A 21,730-nucleotide genomic window follows, 5' to 3' on the forward strand; every position below is an offset into this window, starting at 1 on the left:
CCAGTCCCTGACACCTCCTCTACCATGGTGTTTTGCTGCAGTTTTTATTCATTCAGGGAAGTTTTTTGCTCCCTTCACTTGATTTCAACTTTTCATTCTTACATTGAGGACAATGTAGACCTTAGGTGTGGAGGGAGTAGTCTAGCTTTTCCTTCTTACTGCTTTTCCTTCTTAAAAAAAAAAAAAAAAAAAAACTTTTACCATGCCTTTTGGATTTTTATGGTTACCCCTGCTAAGCAATGGCTAGATTTTCAAATTTAACTATTGTTACGGTTTTAGATGATAATATGTTAAGTATGATATGTTAAAATTTTAGGATGACTCTCTGGTAAATATTTGAGATTTGGTGACTCTTGCAATTTCTCTTGATTAACTTTTCTAGGCATTGTAAATATTTTTCTGATATTTTTGTGTGAACTGGTTCAACTATTAATCTTAGTTCTCCATGTTAAGGAAATGAAGCAGGCTTGCATGGTTTTAATTTTACTTGGGTCTTTATTTGTGAATAACATTCGGCTATACTCCGCTGGTTATCATTGACTAGTAACCGGGGGTCTTCACCTAAAGTGTCGATTTTCGAGTCAAAAAGCAGCGATAACTATGAGTATGTGGTCTTTAAGCAGTTAAAGTTGAGTAACCGGGCTCCTTCATTGGAGAGATGTCGGAGTTCGCGTCAAAAAGACTTGAATGGCTCAAGACTTAACACTTCCTTCAAGAAGAAAAAAGAAACAGAAAAAAATGAAAATGATGAAAAAAAAAAGAGTATACGAGCATGAAAGTATGTGAATAATTGTATTGCCTGCGGATCCATGAGTCTTTATGTTGAGATTTTGCTTAATAGTTGGACCAGTTATTAAAGAATGTTGGTTGGATATTTTCTATTCTTAGATTAGTTAGTCTGGATTTGAAAGAGTCATTGGTTTTAAAAGCTAGTTGGAGACTTATCTCGTAAAATTTGTCATCAGTACTTGACAGTTATCTAAATCATACATTGGCAATAGTTGCTTTGATTAATAGCCATTGTTTTGAATTCAACTGCTGCAAAAATGTTTGCTCGTTGGGTTGTGTATTTAAAGTTTGAAATGCTTGAGGACAAGCATTGGCTTGGTGTGGGGGAATTTGATAGGGATATAATTATGCATTTTATTTGTGGTTATTTGGTCTTAATTTTGGCAGTTTATTATGCAAAGTATTGAATTTCTGCTCATAATGGGTATTTGTGTTACTTATAGGCAATTGGTGTTAAAAGTGATAAAAAAAGGGCAAATTCCAGAAGACTGTGCCTTCTCTGGCGTGCCCACGCCAGACAACGCAGAGTTGCGTGAAAAAGCCGGATTGCGGGTCCTATTCCTGGGGCCACCGCCTTTCCTTGGAGCCATACTTTAAACTTACGTGGGATTAGGAAATAGAATTGGAAGATGACTTTTGGTAACAATCCAATGGGGGAAAAGGAAGCAAATTGTTTGAAGAAACCCACCTATTATTTCGGCTAGCAAAAAGGAAACGGCGGCGCAAACAATAAAAAGAAGACAGCAATAGACTAGGGATGGATCTTCGTCTTGGACTTTTTTTTCTCTGCTTTTGCTTGATCATTCCTGTGGCCTAGCGGCCGCACAACTTTTCACTGCGTTTTTCATTCAGCAAAAACTCCATGAAAACTCTGAATTGCTTCATCGTTATGTGGCAAGGCTAATTTCTTTTATCTAGTTGAGGAATAAATCAAGGATCAGGGGCACCATAACTGTGAGATCGTTTTAATTGTTTATTTTTAATTTATATGTTCATGGGTATTTGATTATTCTCTATTTTTTCCTGAGTTATTTTTGTTTAGATTTATTGGATAATTAGGCTTGTTATTCGATTGTCTAAATAATTGATAGCCAATTAGGATGTTGGCGCGTCGCCTTTAAGCGTCTTGATTAGTGGCAAACGAGACAATTGCACCGCCTCGCAAGCGGTCTAATTTGGATCGTGGGGATAATTAATCTAGCCTAAATAAATCCGCATATGTGTTTGTCATCTAGAATTGGGTCTTTCTAATTCCTAATGCTGTGGCTACATTAAATTCTGTGAGCGTTTCTGGGGTTGTCTAGTCACAAGAGGGTAGTTTATGAGCGTCTCTTGACTACCATAAAATTAAGGAAAGATTGGTGGTTGGGCGCGTCGCTTGACCACTATAACCAGTTTATTCGTGAGTATATGAATTGTCCCTTGTATCTGTGATCAGTTGTGTGCTTCGATGCCAAGATTAATTCCTTGACTAGGTTGTTTTAATTAATTGCTATTTGTGTAATTTGGTTCCTGCTATCTTACTCAACTTTGAATTTCCGTTTTTATTCCTTTTTAATTAGTTGGTCCTATTGCTAAAAATTTCCCCCCATTTTCCTGTATGATTTGCCTACCTGTTCCCTGAGGAGACGACCCTACTTGCCCTGTTTACAAATTAAATTTGAGATTGTGTTGGTTGGCAACTAAGCTGTTATTTTTAACTTTATTTTTGGAGGTTTGACAAACACCACCCGCCCATGAATAGATGGGTATGGGTATCTTAAATTTTTGTATATGGGTATAAATGGGTTACCCAATAATACCAATTTAATAAATGAGTATTATTGGGTAACCCATCAAATCTAATTAACCCATTTAAAATTCTCTTCCCCTAAATCTCTTCTTTTCCCCCACCCATTTTTTTTTCAAATTTTTCATTTTGTCATGATGTTAACTACTTTTGTTTCATTATTATTATTGTTTGTTGGTTTTATTTTTTTATTTTGTTTTCTCTTAGTTTGTTAATTTGCTCATTTTTCGGCATTACCAATTTATGATAAATTTGAGCCTCTTTTCTTATCTTTCTAAAATGAAAATTTAAATTTATATATGGAAAAAATGTTAGGGGTTAAAAATTTTTGGATTAACTTTTATAGTACTTAGTTCAAATTTTTATATTCTTATTATTCAATTATTAAATAATTTGTAATTTTGTGAAATAGAGTATAAATGAAAAAAATTTGGTAATTAGGCTTATTGAACATTATAAGTAAATATTTAAAACTAATGATGGGTACAAAAAGCGGTATAAATTGATAACTTAGTTTGCAAAAATGAATTTAAATGAATTTACAAAAAATTAAAATAAATGGGTTATAAATGGGTAATTGGGTTACCCAATTCATTTTTGACTTACCCATTTATACCCATCTAATTAAATGGGTATAAATGGGTTGACTCACTTATACCCATTACCCATTTTACCCAACCCAAACCCGCCTAAGTCACCCATTTTGACACCTCTAACAAAATTCATGGTGAGATATATGATATTGACAATCGATTCTAGAAATTATATTGAACAAATTATGATGAACTATTGCATATATTTATATTTAAAAATTTTAATACAACTAGAGGTGGTAAAATAGGTGATTCGGATGGATTTGGACAAGTCATAATTGGATAATGGATATAATTAGGTCAACTTATTTATACCCATTTAATAAATGGGTTAAAATGAGTCAACCTATGTACCCTTTTAAGAAATGGGTATAGATATACCCAATTACCCTATACCCATTTATGACTCAATTGAAATTCTATTTTTTTTCTACATGTTGTTTGACAAGAAATAATATTTTATTGTCATTAGATTGGCAGGAAATTTAAATTTACTTGCTTAACAGCCAATAAAAATTGAGTTCAAATATATAATTATTTTGAATGGATATAAATGGATGAGTCGAGTCAACTTATTATGCATCAAATAAATGGGTTTAATTGGATATTTATTTAGTCCCATTCAAAATTTATTGCATACCCAAATTCACTTGCTAATGGATGGGTTTGGGCGGATCAATTTAATTAGATTGTAGTTGACTGCTCTAAATATAACCTATGTTATACTATCTTTACAATATATAATGCTAGAGGACCATTTTGTGGTGTAACTACACACTGTCATTTTGTGAGGTTCCTATTTTACTCTTAATTATAAGGGTAAAGTAGTCCCAATATATTGCAAGACAACCCCACAATTACCACATAATTACCAATTCACATTATCCACTAATTACCACTCTCTCACTCCAACTCCCACGTTTATTTATTCCACTCAACTTCCTTTTTTTTTTCCTCCTAAAGCAACTTCTTCTTCCTATGCCATTACCCGGAGGAGAACTCCACTAATTCCTTTGTAGATATTGATATAGTTTGATACCAATATTTCAAATATTAATAAAGGACTGTGATAGAAAATAAAAACTTTATAAGGACATAATTTTTATATATGTAATTTTTATTAATTGTACACCCATTAGGGTATGCCTTAATCACTAGTATAAATAGAGCCAGTTATTATACTCCGAACTAATAACATATATTGGCTAATGAGTTTACCCAATCTGTTAGGTTACACTTTATTATTATTTGGATAAACTACATATAACTCCCCACAGTTTCAGCTATTGGCATATAACCCCCTTAACATTTCAAAATATCCACTTCACCCCTTATGATTTTTTGTAAAGTAGAAACTTGATGGAAAGTAACTTACATGACATCGTTGGTTGAAATATTAGTAGTACCCTTATTTAAATGTTAAATCAATCGATGGTTTGACTAGCTTGTATAAAAACATAAGGAGATTATGTAGATAAATGCAAAAATCACAGGGAGGTAAAGTAGATATTTATACAAAATATAAGGAAAGTTACATGGATATTAAAATTTTATTATACGCGCTTTTAAAGAGCGTTTGGTATAGATGTTATAATTGATTATGCATTCTGTCCATTTTCTACTTTACATAAGATCACGGGGAGTTATGTGGCTATTTTAAAACCTTTGGGGGTCACCTGACATTACATAAAATTACAGGGTGGTAATAAGTAATTTTTCGTAATTATTTGAATTCCGCATGTGAATTAGTTCTTAACCAAGTTCTAGACCATAGACTTGGTTGCCTCCAAATTTCTAGACCATAGATTTGGTTGCCTCCAAATTCCAACAAGACTCCAAGGCTCGAAGACTTGCAGAAAAGACTTACGCGTAACTGTACGTTCCAGTCAAAGACTCGAACATAAGCCAGTCATCAAAACTAATTGCCTTTAATCTCAAATCGTAACTCTATCATATTGCTTGATCCTATTCAGGGAACATTTTGGACAAGTATATTTGTGCTCTATTAACAAATGGTTGCTCATTCCTACCAGTTCTTAGCCATCCACCGTGCTATAACTGCAGCAATTATAACTGCATGCAGCTTGGTGGCTGTAGTGAAGTTATCAGCAGCTGCAAATGCAGAAGCAGCAGCAGCCATGGCTGTCAAGAATCTAGAATCCGAGGCACTGCTCAATAGTGGCTGGTGGCCGGACACCATCACATCAAGAAATATTTCCGGCCATTGCAAGTGGCCTGGAGTTGTATGCAATGATGCCGGCAGTGTAACAGCGATACTCTTACCCGCAGGCTACACTATAGGAGACAAACTGAGCAATTTCAGCTTCAGCTCTTTTCCGAACCTCTTTAGACTTGATCTCATTGGAGCAGGAGTCACTGGAATCATACCACCTGAAATAGGTGCACTGTCAAAACTCACTTACCTCGATCTGTCTTCCAACCAACTCACCGGTGAGCTTCCTAATACAATCTCAAACCTTACCAAATTGGCCTATCTTTACATTTCTCAGAATAATTTGTGCGGCGTTGTTTCACAGAATATTGGTAACTTGGTCAATTTGGTCGCCTTGGATTTGAGCGATAACAATTTTTCTGGTAGTTTTCCTCCAGCCATTGGTAGCATGAAAAAATTAGAATATCTTTCAGGTGCTCGGAATCAATTTGACGGTTCCATTCCCCCTGAAATAGTGAACTTGAAAAGCTTGAATCATCTAAATCTTAGCTTCAACAGCCTCACAGGTCGGATCCCTACAAACCTGGGCAATCTGACAAGTCTAGTTTCTTTGCATCTCCAAGTCAACCAAATCAATGGTTTAATACCATCCCCTCTCTTTCATTTGACTAATTTGACCTCTTTGGACCTCTCTTCTAACCAAATCGGTAGTTCCCTCCTCCCAGACATTGGAGAAATGAAATGTCTAACCTTACTAAACTTTTCAAACAACCAGATTCATGGTACCATACCTCTGGAGATTGGCTCTTTAACTCTTCTAGAAAATCTAGACCTCTCTTCAAACCAACTTACAGGTGAAATTCCAGTTCAAATAGGATCACTATCAATGTTGTCTCTGCTGGACCTCTCTAACAACAGGTTGGCTGGAAGCATCCCATCAAATGTGGGCACTTGGTCAAAATTGAAGTACTTGTATCTGCAAAAGAACTCTTTGAGTGGTTCCATTAATTTCAAAATTGCAAACCTGCCTTCGATAATTATAATTGACTTAAGTAGTAACCAGATAACAGGAAAGATACCCACAGAATTTGGGAATGGTCCATATCCCAACACAATGAATTTGAATCTTTCCCATAATAATATTTCTGGCGTTGTTCCCCGTTCTCTTAAACAATTGCGGGATATCGACCTATCCCATAATGATTTGGAAGGTCAATTTCCGGATGATCTCCTATTGAAGTTTCCTCCGACCAGGTTTGTTGGCAATCTGCATTTGGGCGGCAATGCTTCCTATTTTCATATTCGCCTTGAATCTTTTTCTGCAACAAAAGGAGATGGACATCAGTTCAAGTACTACGTGCTTATTAGTCTTAGCATATTACTTCCGTTATTCTTAATTGGTGTATTACTATATGTAATCTTCTCTAGAACCAAGATTAGGAAAGAGGAAGTTGAGCTGGTAGGCAAGAAACATGGAGACATTTTTAGAATCTGGAACTATGATGGAAATATGGCATATGAAGACATCATTAAGGCAACAAAGAACTTTGATGTTTGGTATTGCATTGGAAGAGGAAGCTATGGCACTGTTTACAGAGCCAGGTTGTCAAGTGGGAAAGTGGTGGCTGTGAAAAAGCTTCACGACATGGAAAGCGAGAATCCAACCTATGTGAAGAGCTTTAGGAACGAAGCCCAAATGTTATCCAACATTAGGCATCGAAACATTGTAAAGCTCTATGGGTTCTGTTTACACAGGAGAGGTATGTTTCTGGTTTATGCCTACATGAAGAGGGGAAGTTTGTTTGGTGCCTTGAGGAATAGAAATGCAGCTACACAATTGGATTGGATTAAGAGGATGAATTTGATCAAGGGGATTGCAAATGCATTGTCATACCTGCACCATGATTGCAGACCACCTATGATTCATAGGGATGTATCAAGTAAGAATATTCTTCTGAATTCAGAGCTTGAAGCAAGTCTCTCCGACTTTGGTACAGCAAGACTGCTGGAGCTTGATTCATCAAATCAGACAATAGTGGCAGGCACTTATGGCTACATAGCACCAGGTAGTTTGCCTTATTATTTCAACTATAGTTTCTTTCACATTATCTCCATCATATTGTTTGTACACGTCTGAGCTAGAATTTCATCCAGAAGCTTCAATCTTCAAGTAAAGAAAAGAAGACTTTCTCGTACAAAAATTAATAGCACGATGATTAGATGTTCTGCTTTTCTGTACTACGTATGCCCAAGTAATCTAGCTTTGAAGACTCAAAGTGAATTAAATTTATGATATTTGCTTAAGAGCGATTTCAAAGTTATGACAAATATACATTAGGGTCAATGTCAATGCAAAATTGCCAATCAGGATATGTATCAATTAATTACCTGTTAATTTCTATTGCAGAGCTAGCCTATACAATGGTGGTAACTGAAAAGGTTGATGTTTATAGCTTTGGCATTGTGGTCTTGGAGACATTGTTTGGAAAACATCCAGGAGAGTTTCTCTCCTCCTTGTCACCAGAATCTGCTAAACAAACAAAGCTGAAGGATCTACTAGATGCGCGTTTATTCCCTCCTGTAAATCGCTTGGTTGCTTGCGATGTGGTTCTTGCTGTAACATTGGCAATGGCTTGCTTAGATCCCAACCCAAAATCTCGACCAACAATGCAGCAGGTAGTGCTGCAATTTATTTTCCCCACTAGAAACTCAACCATTCCTCTGCATGCCATCACCGTGGACCAGTTGATGCCTCCACGATTTAGTGCGCAATACGTTGTGAGGACTTTACCAGTACAAATAAAGGAGAGGGCAGAAAAGTAGCATTAGTAATTACAAATAACATTACTAATTAGTTGTCATATTAGTAATTACTTGTATTATTAGTTTATCCTCTTAGTACAGTAGTTTGCATTACTATAGTGTATTATCATGCTAAATCTATTACTAAAAGAACATTGGTAATGGTATAGTATACTATACTATTGCTAATATATTAGTATTAGTATATATATTAATAGTACAACATTCTATAATAGCATATATGTACGTATGTGGATATGTTACCCGGAAGCAAGATTCTTGATAGGCTTAATAAGGATTTTAAAAAGTCAGTTAATCAAAATCAGTAAAGATTTAATATTGAAAGACTATATTGTGACACTTTATTAAATCTAACACGTAAAATATTTCAACCGCCTTCAAATTTAAGTAATATATTACAGGAATAAATATTGTCGAAATTCTGGTGTTTATATAATTTGTTTTAGTGTAAGATTAAACCCGCATTCAATTAATCGATTTAAAACAACTCTATTTTTAAAAGCAATACAAAAATTGATACCGGGTGCAACCCTATTTTCAATAACTATAAGGGTTGCTACTTTTTATAAAAAATAAAATAAAAACTACCTAGAAATGGTGGGGGTTAGGCATAGATCCCGACCTGTTTATTAAGAATTTTCGAAAAAAAATACATGATAAAGAGGGTATGACTCTTAATTTTGACTAAACAAAAATTTTACAATCTTTTAAATGATCTCAACATCATGCTGGACATTTGTGATACCGTGAAGGTACTTGAGTTTTTAGTTTGAAATCTTGGGAGAGGGGTGAGTTGAATGGCGAAATGGGAGAGATTGTATTTCCAACAAAAGGGGAGGAGGGGTAGCTAATTAAATATTTAAAATCTAGTGGGGGTCTGTATAATTTGTAGTATTTTAAAAGGGATAATTTCAGAAACCTCCCCTGAGGTTTCTGACGGTCTCATTCACCTCCCCTAAACTTTACAAAATATCAGATACCTCCCCTGTCAGGTTATTGGACCCTATTTGTGATATCATTGATGATGAATTAATAGATATACCCTCATAACTTATGATATATTTCGAAATTATTTTGACAGAATTAGTTAAATGAGTAATGCGAATGATTAACCAAGTTAACTACAATTTGGATGCAAAACTAATAGCGAATGATTAACCAACATAACTACTATTTGCTCTTTATCGTTGGTTTAGCTGTGCACAAAGAGCTATTGGCTTCTACCTTCCAAAATGCAATAGGCACCTTGCCTTTTCCATCAATTTCAGATACACCACCTGAAATTTCATTGTTGTTAGATGGTTTGTACTGTTCAACAAAAATTAAGGCCTCGTTTGACAAGTGAGTTTTTTAAGTATTTGTGTAAAATTTTACTGTATCTTACTGTAGAAATTTTTTTAAAATTTTTTGAAATATGCAAATTTTTGAATATTTTGAAATGTATAGTTTAAAAACTTGAGAAGTTTTTTAAGATTACTGTAGTTAAAGTTTTTAAAAAACTTGTAGCAGACAAACTTCGCAAAAAACTCAAGTGCCACATAAGGCCTAAGTCACTAATGATAATCTTGAGGGCAGATGTGGGATGAAGTGTTTTTCTCTCTTGTGATACATATTTAAAATTGTTTATGCATTTGAATTGGGTAAGATTTGATACACTCTACTTAGTTTTAGGGGAGGTAACTGATATTTTACAAAGTTCAGTGGAGGTGAGTGAGATTGTCAGAAACTCAGGGGAGGTTTCTGAAATTATCCCATTTTAAAAAAGCAAACGCTTTTGAGTTTTCACTTGGGAATTGAAATCCAAAAGCACGCCATCATCCACTTCAGTTACGTACACTCTAGTACTCTACACTCTACTGTACAGCGATCAACCCACAGCCATCTGAATTGGTGAAAAATTGCATGTAAGTCCTATAAATTCTGAATTTCAACGTGTTTCCATTGCTCGGCCTAGAATGGATGTCGATTCTGGCTGTTCTTCAACTGAACGATGAGTTAATTACCAAAATTCAAGCACTCTTTGATATAGAGTTTTTTTTATTACCAAATTCAACTGAATGGTGGGTTTGATTCGATTTTTAATCACATGGGACAAGTGCCGGCGGAAATAGAATCACATTAATAGAATTAATTTTGACTAATGATGTATTGTTGGCACACCAAAAAAACCTCCAGGTACTCCTCTTTTTATTCAAATTCAATTTTATAATAAAATGGAAAAATAAATAAACAATTATTATGTAGTTAGCTAATTTGGAAAAATATAATTGTATCAACCACTTTAATTAAATATTTATACCATAATCCTACCAAGTATGTTAAAACTAAACAATTAAAACAACTGAACTTCATTTTTTATTAGAAGTCATACATTAAAGATTTAGATATCAAGTTGTAGGTCATATCAACTGAGGTAGGATATTAAAGATAGTTTTTCCAAATACCATTATTTCTTAGATAATAAAAGATATTTCTTCATAAAACATTCTGTCTTAGATATCAATTAATTTTCTTTCTTAATTCGAGTGGCATGGTTTTGATCATAATTGGTGCATTACATCATATATATATATATTGATAATTTCATGCAATTAGCCTTTGAATTAGTTATTCATGCATATACTCATCTGTATGCATTTCAAATGTGTCAGTTTTACAATTCTTAGTATATAATTCTTAGGCATGCTTTGATCCACAATATTATTAAAAAAATCTTTCAACGTAATAGATGCAATCTCGTTAAAGAAACGGGTTAAGAGCTAGTTTAAATAAAGGGCAAATTACATTTTATCCCCCTGTGGTTTAGCTTTTTTTTTACATAACTCCCCCTATGGTTTCAAAAGTTATACATAACCCCCTCATAGTTTAGATTAAAGTGTCAAAGTGATGGAAATTGTCATTCGTAACAGAACTTCTAAAAATGTCAAAATTACCCGTATAAATACATGACACACTAACCCCCTTATGATTTAATATTTTACCATATAAACCCCTTATGGTTTAATATTTTACTATATAACCCCCTTATGGTTTTCAAAATATACACATAACCCCCCTTGGTTAATAAATAATTTTCAACTTTACATAGGGTATTTTTGACATTTTGGTGACTCCGTTACGAATGATCATTTCCATCATTTTGACACTTTAATCCAAATCATGAGGTCATTATATATAGCTTTTAAAACTATAGGAGAGTTATGTAAAAAAACGCTAAACCACAGGAGGTTAAAGTGGAATTTGTCCTTAAATAAAAGTCAAATCATAAAAGAATATTTCATTTAATAGGCTTGACTAACGAGCGTCCTGAATCACACGTTATTGGTTTAGAGGATATTAGCTGTTAATACTTTGGCAGAAGTGTAACTATTTTTGAAAAGTGACTGTTTGTATTTATATTGAAAATTGGGTGCGCTTTAAGTGTTTTAACGAGTTTTAGCACTCATTAAAAAAATCATTAAAATAGTCATCCTTGAGAGTGCAACTCCCTTTAAATTATCAAAAGGGCAAAGTACACATTACCCTCCTGTGGTTTAGCGCTTTTTTACATTACTCTCTTGTGATTTGCAAAACTATATATAATTCCCTTATAAATTGCACTAAAGTGTCAAAGTCACGAAATTTGCATTCTATAACGAAATCAACTAAAATGTCAAAAATATGTACCTTTTGTGAAGTTGGAAATTATTAATTAACCTCAAGGGGGTTATATATATTTTTTGAAAACTATAAAGGAGTTATGTGATAAAGCACTAAACGATAAGAAAGTTATATAGTAAAACATAAATTGATAAGGGGTTAAAATGCCATACATATTAAGTTTATGTATTTTGGTCACTTCAACCAATTTAGTTTTTAAGCAAGGATATTCTCGACATTTCTTTGGGTTCCATTATAGAGAATCATTTCCGTCATTTTGATACTTTAATCCAAATTTTGAGAAGATTATATATAAATTTTAAAACTATGATGAAATTATATGAAAAATTATTAAATCACAGTTTACCCTTATCGAAAAGAAAACGTAAAACAAAGCCTGGTCGAGAAACGAAAAAGTCCTCCACGTGTTTAAGCCCCGCAGAAAAGTCTTCCAAAATATTTTGCACAGCAATCGCAGTGAAGTTGACTCTCAAATGTGAAACCAAATCAAGGCCAGAAAGAACACGTTACAAGCCTTCCTTGGTCGCCCTAAGATGCAGATTGGAAAGGCCTTGACTTAAGACTTTAAATGCAGGCCTTTAAATTCATGCTAGCATTGGTAACGTAGTTGGTTGAAATATCAATGTCACTGTTACTTAAGCACTAAAACAAATAATGGCCTAATTATCTTGCATAAAACCATAAAGAAATTATGTAAATAAATGTAAATTTCACATGAGAATAAAGTGAATATTCATGCAAATTATAGATGGTTTAGTGGACATTATGATTTTATCTCACACATTTTGAGTGCATCTAGTTCAATTGCCATTGCTGATGGTGTTTTTCATCTATTGTTCACTTTACAGAGAACTACAAAAGAATTATGTGGATATTTTAAAACTTTGAGAGGTCATGTGGCAATATACAAAACTACAAGGGGGTTAGATATAATTTGTCATAAAAATAATTATCAAAATTCCAAGATCCAAAATAAGAAGCCAAGAAGGATAAATTATTGATTACCCTCATGTGCATTTGCATAATATCATTTGATCCCCCTAAGATTTTAATATATCCACATAACCCCTTTATAATTTTATGTAAAGTGGAAGTTTGATGAAAAATAGTCTTCATAACATGTGATGACAATATTGTCCTTATTTCAAGCACTAAATTGAATAAGGGCCTAATCACTTTTGATAAAATTACAGGAGGATTATGCAGATAGATACGAAACTATAGAGGAGTTAAGTGGATATTATAATTTATTATCAGACATACTTTCGAAATACGTCTCGGTCAATCTTCGTAAACGAAGATATTTTCCATCCATTTTTCATTGTGCATGTCATCGGAGATTATGTGAGTATTTTGAAACTCAATGGCATAAAGGAATTAGCCTCTTCATTTCGAAATACCTCTTCATTGCTCAGCTGACTCCTAAAGTCATCCATCACTTTTATACACTTTTAACCCCCAAATTATATTGTATATTATTTAAACCCTTAGACAAGTTAATGTGTAAGTTTTTGGTCATTTTTATCAATTTTTGCTATTTGACCTGACAGAATGGAGAGGCAAAGGGGCAAAATTATCCGTTCACATATTTGAGCAGAAGAATATACTTTAAGACCATCATATATGTTATATACTACTCATATTTAGAATTGTAAACGAGTCGAATCGAGTTGAGTCGAGTATCTTGTGTTTAAACTCTATTTGTTAAGCTATTCAAATAAGATTAATGTTCCTTCGATAATATTCGAGATCCAAATCTGTGTTCGTTCAATTTATTAAGCAAAATCCTAGTTCGAATTCGAGTTTAAGGTCGACTGGTTTAACATAAACGAGCCGTTCGCAAACAATTAGACCCATATTTGTGAATAAATAAGCTTGGAAATAAGAATTAGGAATACGATATTAACCATAAATTTTGTGAAATGACAATTAGGTCCATGTTTGCAAACGAACTCGTGTTCGTTCAATTACTTATCGAGTCAAAATATTTGTTCAAACTCGACTCATATAAAATTTCGAACAAGTCTAAATAAGCCGAGCTAACGAACAGTTATGTTCATTTAACAGCTATACTCATATTTCTCTTCCTGTCACGAGACTGTCAAAACAACGTCAAAGAAAGTGCTAGTATTTCTCTCCTTTCTTGTTTCTTTTTCGCTCCTAAATTCACAAACTAAGCCTTGCATGCTAAAATTTACTATTAATCACATTTTCAAAATTTGCCCTTAGATTTCCCCTTTAGCACGAAAGAGGACACCCATTGGATTTGAGAAGCATATGAGGATGATGGAGGATGTTCTTAATCAAGAAAAAGGTTATGAGTAATTTCCTATTAATTGTACCACTTTTTCTTAAAATTTGGCAAAGGTTACCAATTTATTCAAATTTCAATTTGGTAGAATTGTATACGTATCTGGTAAAAGTCGTTTTCTAAAAAGAAATATGTTAGTTCAAAGAAATAATTGAGTTATTGAATCATTCTCAACTGCGTTTGCCTTTTAAGAATAATCAACATAGTTGGACAGAAACCTTTCAGCCCGATAAATTTGACTGGTTTTTGAAGCCTGAAAGATGTGACTTTGAGCAATGCCCATTAACCAGTAATTAATGCTAAACAATCTCTCCAAATCACAGCTTTAAGCTAATGAATTGTGAACAAAGATGAGTATATCTTATGAGTTACTAATTATTCAAATAAATAAAAAAAATAATGCATTATTGGGACCAAAATATCGAGGAGACAAAAAAATCCTGATCAACAAGATTATTAATACGCGTATGTCATGGTGCCCAAGCCATTAACTCCAGACCGACTACCACAGAATAACTCAAATTGTTCTTCCTTCTTTCTTGTTAATGTCCTAGATTGACATGCTAAGCCTTATATCTAAGGTTTACAATTTTTTTTTTTGGGTATAAGAAATCTGCTCTTAGAAGTTAGAATTTATTCTTTAGCACAAAGAGAGCAATAATTAGATTTGAGAACCATATGAGGATTGTGGAGTAAGTTTTTAAACTTTTTTGTAAAAAAAAAAAAAAAAGGAGGCTGCAAGTAATTTCCTTTTAACTGTACCGCTTTTGTTGAATTTGGTCAAAATTTACCAGTTTAGTTGAAGTTGACTTTATTATCTGTGCCTGTTAAACGAATAACCGTGTAATTAAAATTTCAAAATTGGCGTCTAAATTTTATCAACAAAAGAATCACTGACAAAATATCAAGATTGTGCTGGTCTACACATTATACCAATAATTACATCATTTATGACATCAAATGTTGTATTTCATGTTGCACATTTTAACTAATTATACTAAGAAACATTTAACCGTACACTTGTTACTAAGTTAAATGCCTATGACCAGATATGTCCTGACTGAATCTATAGAAATGCAAAGAAGGATCACTACAGTTTAATTAAACTCATATGTCTTAGTGTTCACGTGTACGCAAATGCCTTGAACAAAGATATGTCATGAATTTGATCACCTTTGTTTTTAAAATTTTTTTTTTTCAAAAAAAAAAGGGTTGTGAGTAATTTCTTTCTGATTGAACCGCTTTTGGCAAAGGTTACCAATTCTAACTCTGATGTTGGCTCAGAGTAATAATGGAAGAGTTCTTGGAATCAACTCAAGACCACAAACACTGCTGACTGCACTGCATTGCGAGTCTTCCAAATTAAAATGCTTTTAACAATCAGTGTGAATGATACAGATTGAACTAAAATATTAAGTGCGACTCTTTCAATCCAGACTACTTGCTCAGGGCTGGCGCTTACATTTCATCTATCTTACCTTAATTACGGTCTTTCATGGTTATTCACGGTCCTGCTACTTAAATTGTTTTCTATTTAGTAGAACCGTATACTTGTTAGGAGTCCAATTCTATCTTACATTTCGTCTATCTTATCTTAATTACGGCCTTTCATGGTGATAGAGCATCGATGGATGTTGGATGCAGCGGAGTTGTTGTTCTCATGATACTGGCAGTAGCAATAGCAGGAGCAGCAAAGGAGTCTGCTGTGAATTTATTAGAAGCTGAGGCACTGCACAAGAGTGGCTGGTGGGGAGACGGCAGTACTACTGCAACAAACATCTCTGCCCACTGCCATTGGTCTGGTATCATTTGCAACACTGCTGGTAGTGTTACCGAAATACTACTTCCAAACTGCGGAATTCAAGATGACTTGGCAAATTTCAGCTTCTCTTCTTTTCCGAACCTGGTTAGTCTAGATCTCAGTCGAAATGAACTTTACGGAGCCATCCCACATCAAATAGGTGCACTCTCCAAACTCACCTATCTCAATTTGTCTTCCAACTATCTTTATGGTGAGCTCCCGTCTTCTCTAGTAAACCTTACGCAACTAGCACAACTCGATGTTTCTTGGAATTCGATTGACAGCTTAATTCCTACCGGGATCGAAAACTTGACAGGTTTGGTTACTCTAGATTTGAGCTACAATTCGCTTTTTGGTCCCATCCCTCCCACTCTTGGCCAATTGTCTAATTTAGATTCCCTTGATCTCAGCAATAATCACTTCAGTGAGACAATTCCTTCAGCTCTTTTTAATTTGACAAATCTTTCCCAACTAGACATTCACTCGAATCCCGCAATGGGAGGAATTCTCTTTAAAGAAATAGGAAATTTGAAGTGTTTAGTTAAATTAGACTTGAGTCACTGTGGATTTTCTGGTAGCATCCCTCCAAGTCTTGGCCAGCTGTCCAATCTACACTCCCTTGACCTCAGCACTAACCACTTTAGCGGGACAATTCCTTCAGCTCTTTTTAATTTGACAAATCTTTTCCGACTAGACATTCACTCGAATCCCGCAATGAGAGGATTTCTCTCAGAAGAAATAGGAAATTTGAAGAGTTTAGTTGAATTAGACTTGAGTTACGGTGCATTTTCTGGCAGCATCCCTCCAAGTCTTGGCCAGCTGTCCAATCTACGCTCCCTTGACCTCAACACTAACCACTTCAGCGGGACAATTCCTTCAGCTCTTTTTAATTTGACAAATCTTTTCCGACTAGACATTCACTCGAATCCCGTAATGAGAGGATTTCTCTCAGAAGAAATAGGAAATTTGAAAAGTTTAGGTGAATTAGACTTCAGTGGCCTTAATCTTTCAGGTGCCCTTCCTTCATCTCTTTGCGACCTAACCAAACTAGTATCTCTTTCAGGTGCTGAGAATCAAATTTATGGTTCCATTCCCTCTGAAATAGGAAATTTGAAATATTTGGAATATCTCCATCTTGGGTCCAACCGGCTGACTGGTCAAATCCCTCCGACCCTTGGCAATCTGCCTTTTCTACAAATTCTAAATCTTTCCTCAAACCAACTTACAGGCCCAATTCCTACCCAATTTGGGGATAATATTAAATCCAAGTGGTACCTTTCGACTTTGGATCTTTCCCACAATATTCTCTCTGGCACTGTCCCCTCGTCTCTTCTGCAACTGGGGGACGTCGACCTGTCCTATAATGCTTTGGAAGGTGAACTTCCGTGCAAGCTTGTCATTCAGTTTGGTTCAGAAAGATTTGTCGGCAATCCACACTTGCGTCACGATTCCACTCTTTGTGGAGTATCTCCTCTTGTTATGGGAAATCACACTCCTGTTATTGTGGGAAATCATAGACATCGCACCCTATACTACATCATAGGTCTTGGCGTAACCTTGTTGGTGTTCGCAATAACTGGCGGATTAGTAATTTATATCCGCTGCTTCAAGAAAGTTAAAGTCGAGCTCATGGACAATAAACATGGAGACATTTTCAGAATATGGAACTATGATGGACATATGGCTTACGAAGACATAATTAAAGCAACCAACGATTTTGATGTCTGTTACTGCATCGGGACAGGAGGGTATGGCTCTGTATACAGAGCACGGTTGCCAAGTGGGAAAGTAGTGGCTTTGAAAAAGCTTCACCGTTTGGAAGGCGAGAATCCAAATTTTGACAAGAGCTTTAGGAATGAAGCCGACATGCTATCTAAAATCAGGCACAGGAACATTGTAAAGCTCTTCGGATTCTGCCTGCACAAGCGATGCATGTTTCTGATTTATGAGTATATGGACAGAGGAAGCTTGTTTTGTATCTTGAGAGATGAAACCGAAGCTGTGGAGCTGGATTGGATTAAAAGAGTGAATTTGATCAAGGGCATTGCCAGTGCATTGTCCTACTTGCATTACGATTGTGATCCGCCAATCATTCACAGGGATGTGTCAAGCAACAACATTCTTTTGAATTCACAGCTCGAAGCAACTCTTTCTGACTTTGGAACTGCGAGGATTTTGGAACTTGATTCATCAAATCAAACAGTCATTGCAGGCACCTTTGGCTACATGGCACCAGGTAGGTTACCTTTTCACCTTGTTTTTCATATTTTCTTGATGCACATATTAGGCTTAACTTTCAAGGACAGAAAAGAAAAATTCTTCCAACTGAAACGATTATTTTGTTGAATAGCAAGTCTATAGTTGTCCAGTTGAGATTAATTTTATTTTATCTAATTACTTATCCATGCAGAGCTAGCCTATACCATGGTGGTCACCGAAAAGTCTGATGTGTATAGCTTTGGTGTTGTGGTGCTGGAAACATTGTTTGGAAAGCATCCACAAGATTTCCTTTCTTGCATATCATCACAACCCAATGAACCAATAATGCTGAAGGATCTTCTAGATGCCCGTCTGCCCCCTCCGACTAACCCTTTGGTCGTTCGTAATGTGGTTCTTGCGACTGCGTTAGCCCTGGATTGCGTCAACGCAAACCCGAAATGTCGACCAACAATGCAGCAAGTGGTGAACCGATTTGAAGTGGGCAGGCGAGAACCAACTAGGCCTTTGCACACTATTGCTGTGAATCAGCTTGTTAGTCCACCATTGCTTTCACTGCCTGACCAAACCTACACAGTAGTTTAAGCACCATGAATGACTTTCATGAATGAATTCCGTGTGGATATCTCTGCCATCATCCAATTTTTCTATCGATGTTTCTACCTACCTATAATATTTACACCAAAGGAGAATTTAATTACTACTTGTCTTTATTTATCAATCTCTAGTTTGTCACATAAACATAGAATGATTTTCAATATGAATTTATTATATCACCTATTAGTTTTAATACACTAAACTCAACCACAGAAAAAAAAAAAACACAAACACCAAGTTTCGAAATGTGGAACCTACATTCAGCGGGGTACTATTTTGGTGCTTACGACCCTATAAGTCCATTGCTGCAATTTTTACTTCCTCCTAGGATGCCCAAAAAAAAAAGAGTTTCCTGGTTGCTTCCTTTTTTTTTTTTTTTGAGGAAAATGCTGGTGATTCCTTATTGCTTCCTGGATTTTTAACCTAATGTGTATAATAGCTTAAGAAAATGTTGTAGTCTTACAAGAAATTCTGGAGCACATCGAGTACCCATAGAATCCGAGGAAAAGACCGAGTAGATATGTATAGGAGGCAGGGGAGGTGGCTGTTGGGTTGGAGTGGATTGGATTTTTGCGTTGGGCTAGTGGGCTTAAGTTGTTTATTGAATGGTTGGTAAAAAGGATTATTTGATGCGTTTTCACAATTGGGTGAACTGAGTGACTCTTCTTTTTTTAATTATTTTTGGGCAAATTACACTTTATCCCCTTGTGGTTTAGTATTTTTGTACATAATTTCCCTATAATTTTAAAAACTATACATAACCCCTTCATAGTTTGGATTAAAGTGTCAAAATAATGAAATTTGCAATCCATAACGGAGTCACCTAAAATGTCAAAAATATCCCTATGTAAAGTTGAAAATTATTTATTAACCACATGGGGGTTATGTGTATATTTTGAAAATAATAAGAGAGTTATATAGTAAAGAATTAAACCATAAGGGGTTATATGGTAAAATATAAAACCATATGGGGTTAATGCGCCATGTATATTATGTTTATATATTTTGGTCATTTCATCCATTTTAATTTTTAAATAAGGGTGATTTTGACATATTTAAAGGTTCCATTATGAATGATCATTTTCATCACTTTGACACTTTAATCCAAACCATAGGGGGTTATGTATAGCTTTTTAAACTATAGGAATGCTATATACAAAAATACTAAACCATATGGGGGTTAAATGTAATTTCCTCTAGTAGTAGAGAGGATTACTAAACTTGGATGAATAATTAATTAAAAGATTCAGACTACATCGTCACGAAGTCTTCTCTCTACTTTTTTTTTGAGTTTATTAGAAATTTATCCTTAATTCTTAGTTTTCATGTGATAAATTATATTACATTTTATGCCGTTTGATACAATGCAATATGTAATACTCCTATTATTTATATCACAAACACTAGAGAGAAGGCCCATGCAAGCATGGGAATTTATATTTGTGGTGTTGTTAAATAATTTGGTGATGTTGGACAATTTGTTTTTACCTTAGGCAAGGCATACTATTAATGGTAGCCAAAAATACCATACCATGTGTAGATAAAACATTACGCACTATTATGGTAGATAATCAGTTGAGAGAATTATAAAAGTTTACACAACCATAGTAAAGAGATAATAGATATAGTTGTAGTTCAGATTGAGGATTGGTGATGCATGGTTCTACTATTCAACCTCATATTATTCACATAGATGGATAGATAAAGTAGTAGTCCTGAAATGTAAGTAAGTAAATAGCTGAGGTGGTAGTCTCGCAATCCTTTCTATTGAAGAGTAGGTGATATAACAATAAGAAAGGACACAATTAGATTTCTACTTCTCTAGGTACAACTTCTTGGTTGGTGGCTAAGCGCCTTCTGCAGAGTTTTGAGTTTTAGTAATTGTGGTCGGAGCTTCTGGAGTGGAGCTTGCTTTTGTTGTTACTTCTGAAGACTTCTTTTCATGAGTTCAACTAAATTCAATAAGAAAATAACATAGCATATGAATATAGAGACTTGTCTATTCAAACAGGAATTTCATTCCATACGTACACAACTCATGCACTTAAGTATTGAAATAAAAAATTGCATCACCTGTAATATAATTTTAAAATTGGATCAATCATTCACGCACTTGTTAAAGACGTCACATAGTTGTAATCAATGCAATGAAATTGTAATCACATTTAAACAACATGTGACATGCATCAAGTGGAAATACACAATTACCTTGTACCTTGAGGAACCAATTGTAATCGAACAAGAAAATCTACCCACACTTCACCCACCTATAATAGCGATGACAAAAGCTAATACATGAATTTTATTGTGCAAACAAAGGTATACAATTCGCAAAGCGAGAAACATGAGTGAAAATGAGCATGTCTTTGCAAATTTGACTTTAATGGTGTGAAATAGAAACATCTGAACCCGTAATTTTATATATTAATGACTACCAATATTGCCACTTAGTTCAGAAACTAATCTACAAATGGTGGAGAAGATGGTCTTTAATGACGTTGCGCTCAAATGATTCTTAATCTCCTACACTTTAATGAGCTCTTCAACATGCAATTACTGGTTCAAATGAGTGTGTTTTGGAAGAACTCAATTAATGTTTCTTGATCTTTAACGATGAAGAGCAAAAAGCTTCCTACAGTTACAATTCACAAATAGTTTTCAAATGGTTCTTCTACTTAGGCCCATTAATATTATCTTAAATACATTTAATTCAATTGGGTGGCTTTACCCCAATTCATTCCACTACCTTTCTGTCTTACCATTGGTACTAAACGGATAGTTAAAAGGGTGAAACTGTCACTAACAACACATAAGTTCCATTTGCAAGTGTAATCATCATCTCACAAAAGAGCACTTTAGTAAACTCGTACTCCAATGAGCATGGCCTGTGTGTACTCTAAGGTGGATTACTTGTATGATACTTATACAATCCCTAAATTGCCCCTTAAAATATCAGATGAAAATCACCCAATAGATA

General features: G+C 34.7%; 2 protein-coding genes across 2 annotated transcripts; both read left to right on the top strand.

Moving 5' to 3' along the window:
- The first annotated feature begins 5,069 nt into the window (after positions 1-5,069).
- Positions 5,070-8,247, top strand: LOC113695840 (uncharacterized). The gene is made up of 2 exons (XM_027215012.2): positions 5,070-7,410; positions 7,752-8,247. Exons 1-2 carry the CDS (start codon positions 5,184-5,186, stop codon positions 8,165-8,167), a joined length of 2,643 nt encoding a protein of 880 aa, XP_027070813.1. The 5' UTR covers positions 5,070-5,183; the 3' UTR covers positions 8,168-8,247.
- Positions 8,248-15,765: 7,518 nt separating this feature from the next.
- On the top strand, positions 15,766-18,877 carry LOC113696457 (uncharacterized). The gene is made up of 2 exons (XM_027215867.2): positions 15,766-18,175; positions 18,350-18,877. The coding sequence occupies exons 1-2, from the start codon at positions 15,766-15,768 to the stop codon at positions 18,739-18,741; spliced, it is 2,802 nt and encodes a 933-aa protein (XP_027071668.1). The 3' UTR covers positions 18,742-18,877.
- The last annotated feature ends 2,853 nt before the right edge of the window (positions 18,878-21,730 follow it).

This window comes from Coffea arabica, chromosome 6e, assembly GCF_036785885.1.
Source record: "Coffea arabica cultivar ET-39 chromosome 6e, Coffea Arabica ET-39 HiFi, whole genome shotgun sequence".
NCBI classification, from domain to species: domain Eukaryota; kingdom Viridiplantae; phylum Streptophyta; class Magnoliopsida; order Gentianales; family Rubiaceae; genus Coffea; species Coffea arabica.

Coding starts and splice junctions, on each gene's coding strand:
- LOC113696457 (XM_027215867.2), top strand. CDS start 15,766: ATGGATGTTGGATGCAGCGGAGTTGTTGTTCTCATGATACTGGCAGTA. Junction 18,176..18,349: donor CTTTGGCTACATGGCACCAG/GTAGGTTACCTT, acceptor TTATCCATGCAG/AGCTAGCCTATACCATGGTG.
- LOC113695840 (XM_027215012.2), top strand. CDS start 5,184: ATGGTTGCTCATTCCTACCAGTTCTTAGCCATCCACCGTGCTATAACT. Junction 7,411..7,751: donor TTATGGCTACATAGCACCAG/GTAGTTTGCCTT, acceptor TTTCTATTGCAG/AGCTAGCCTATACAATGGTG.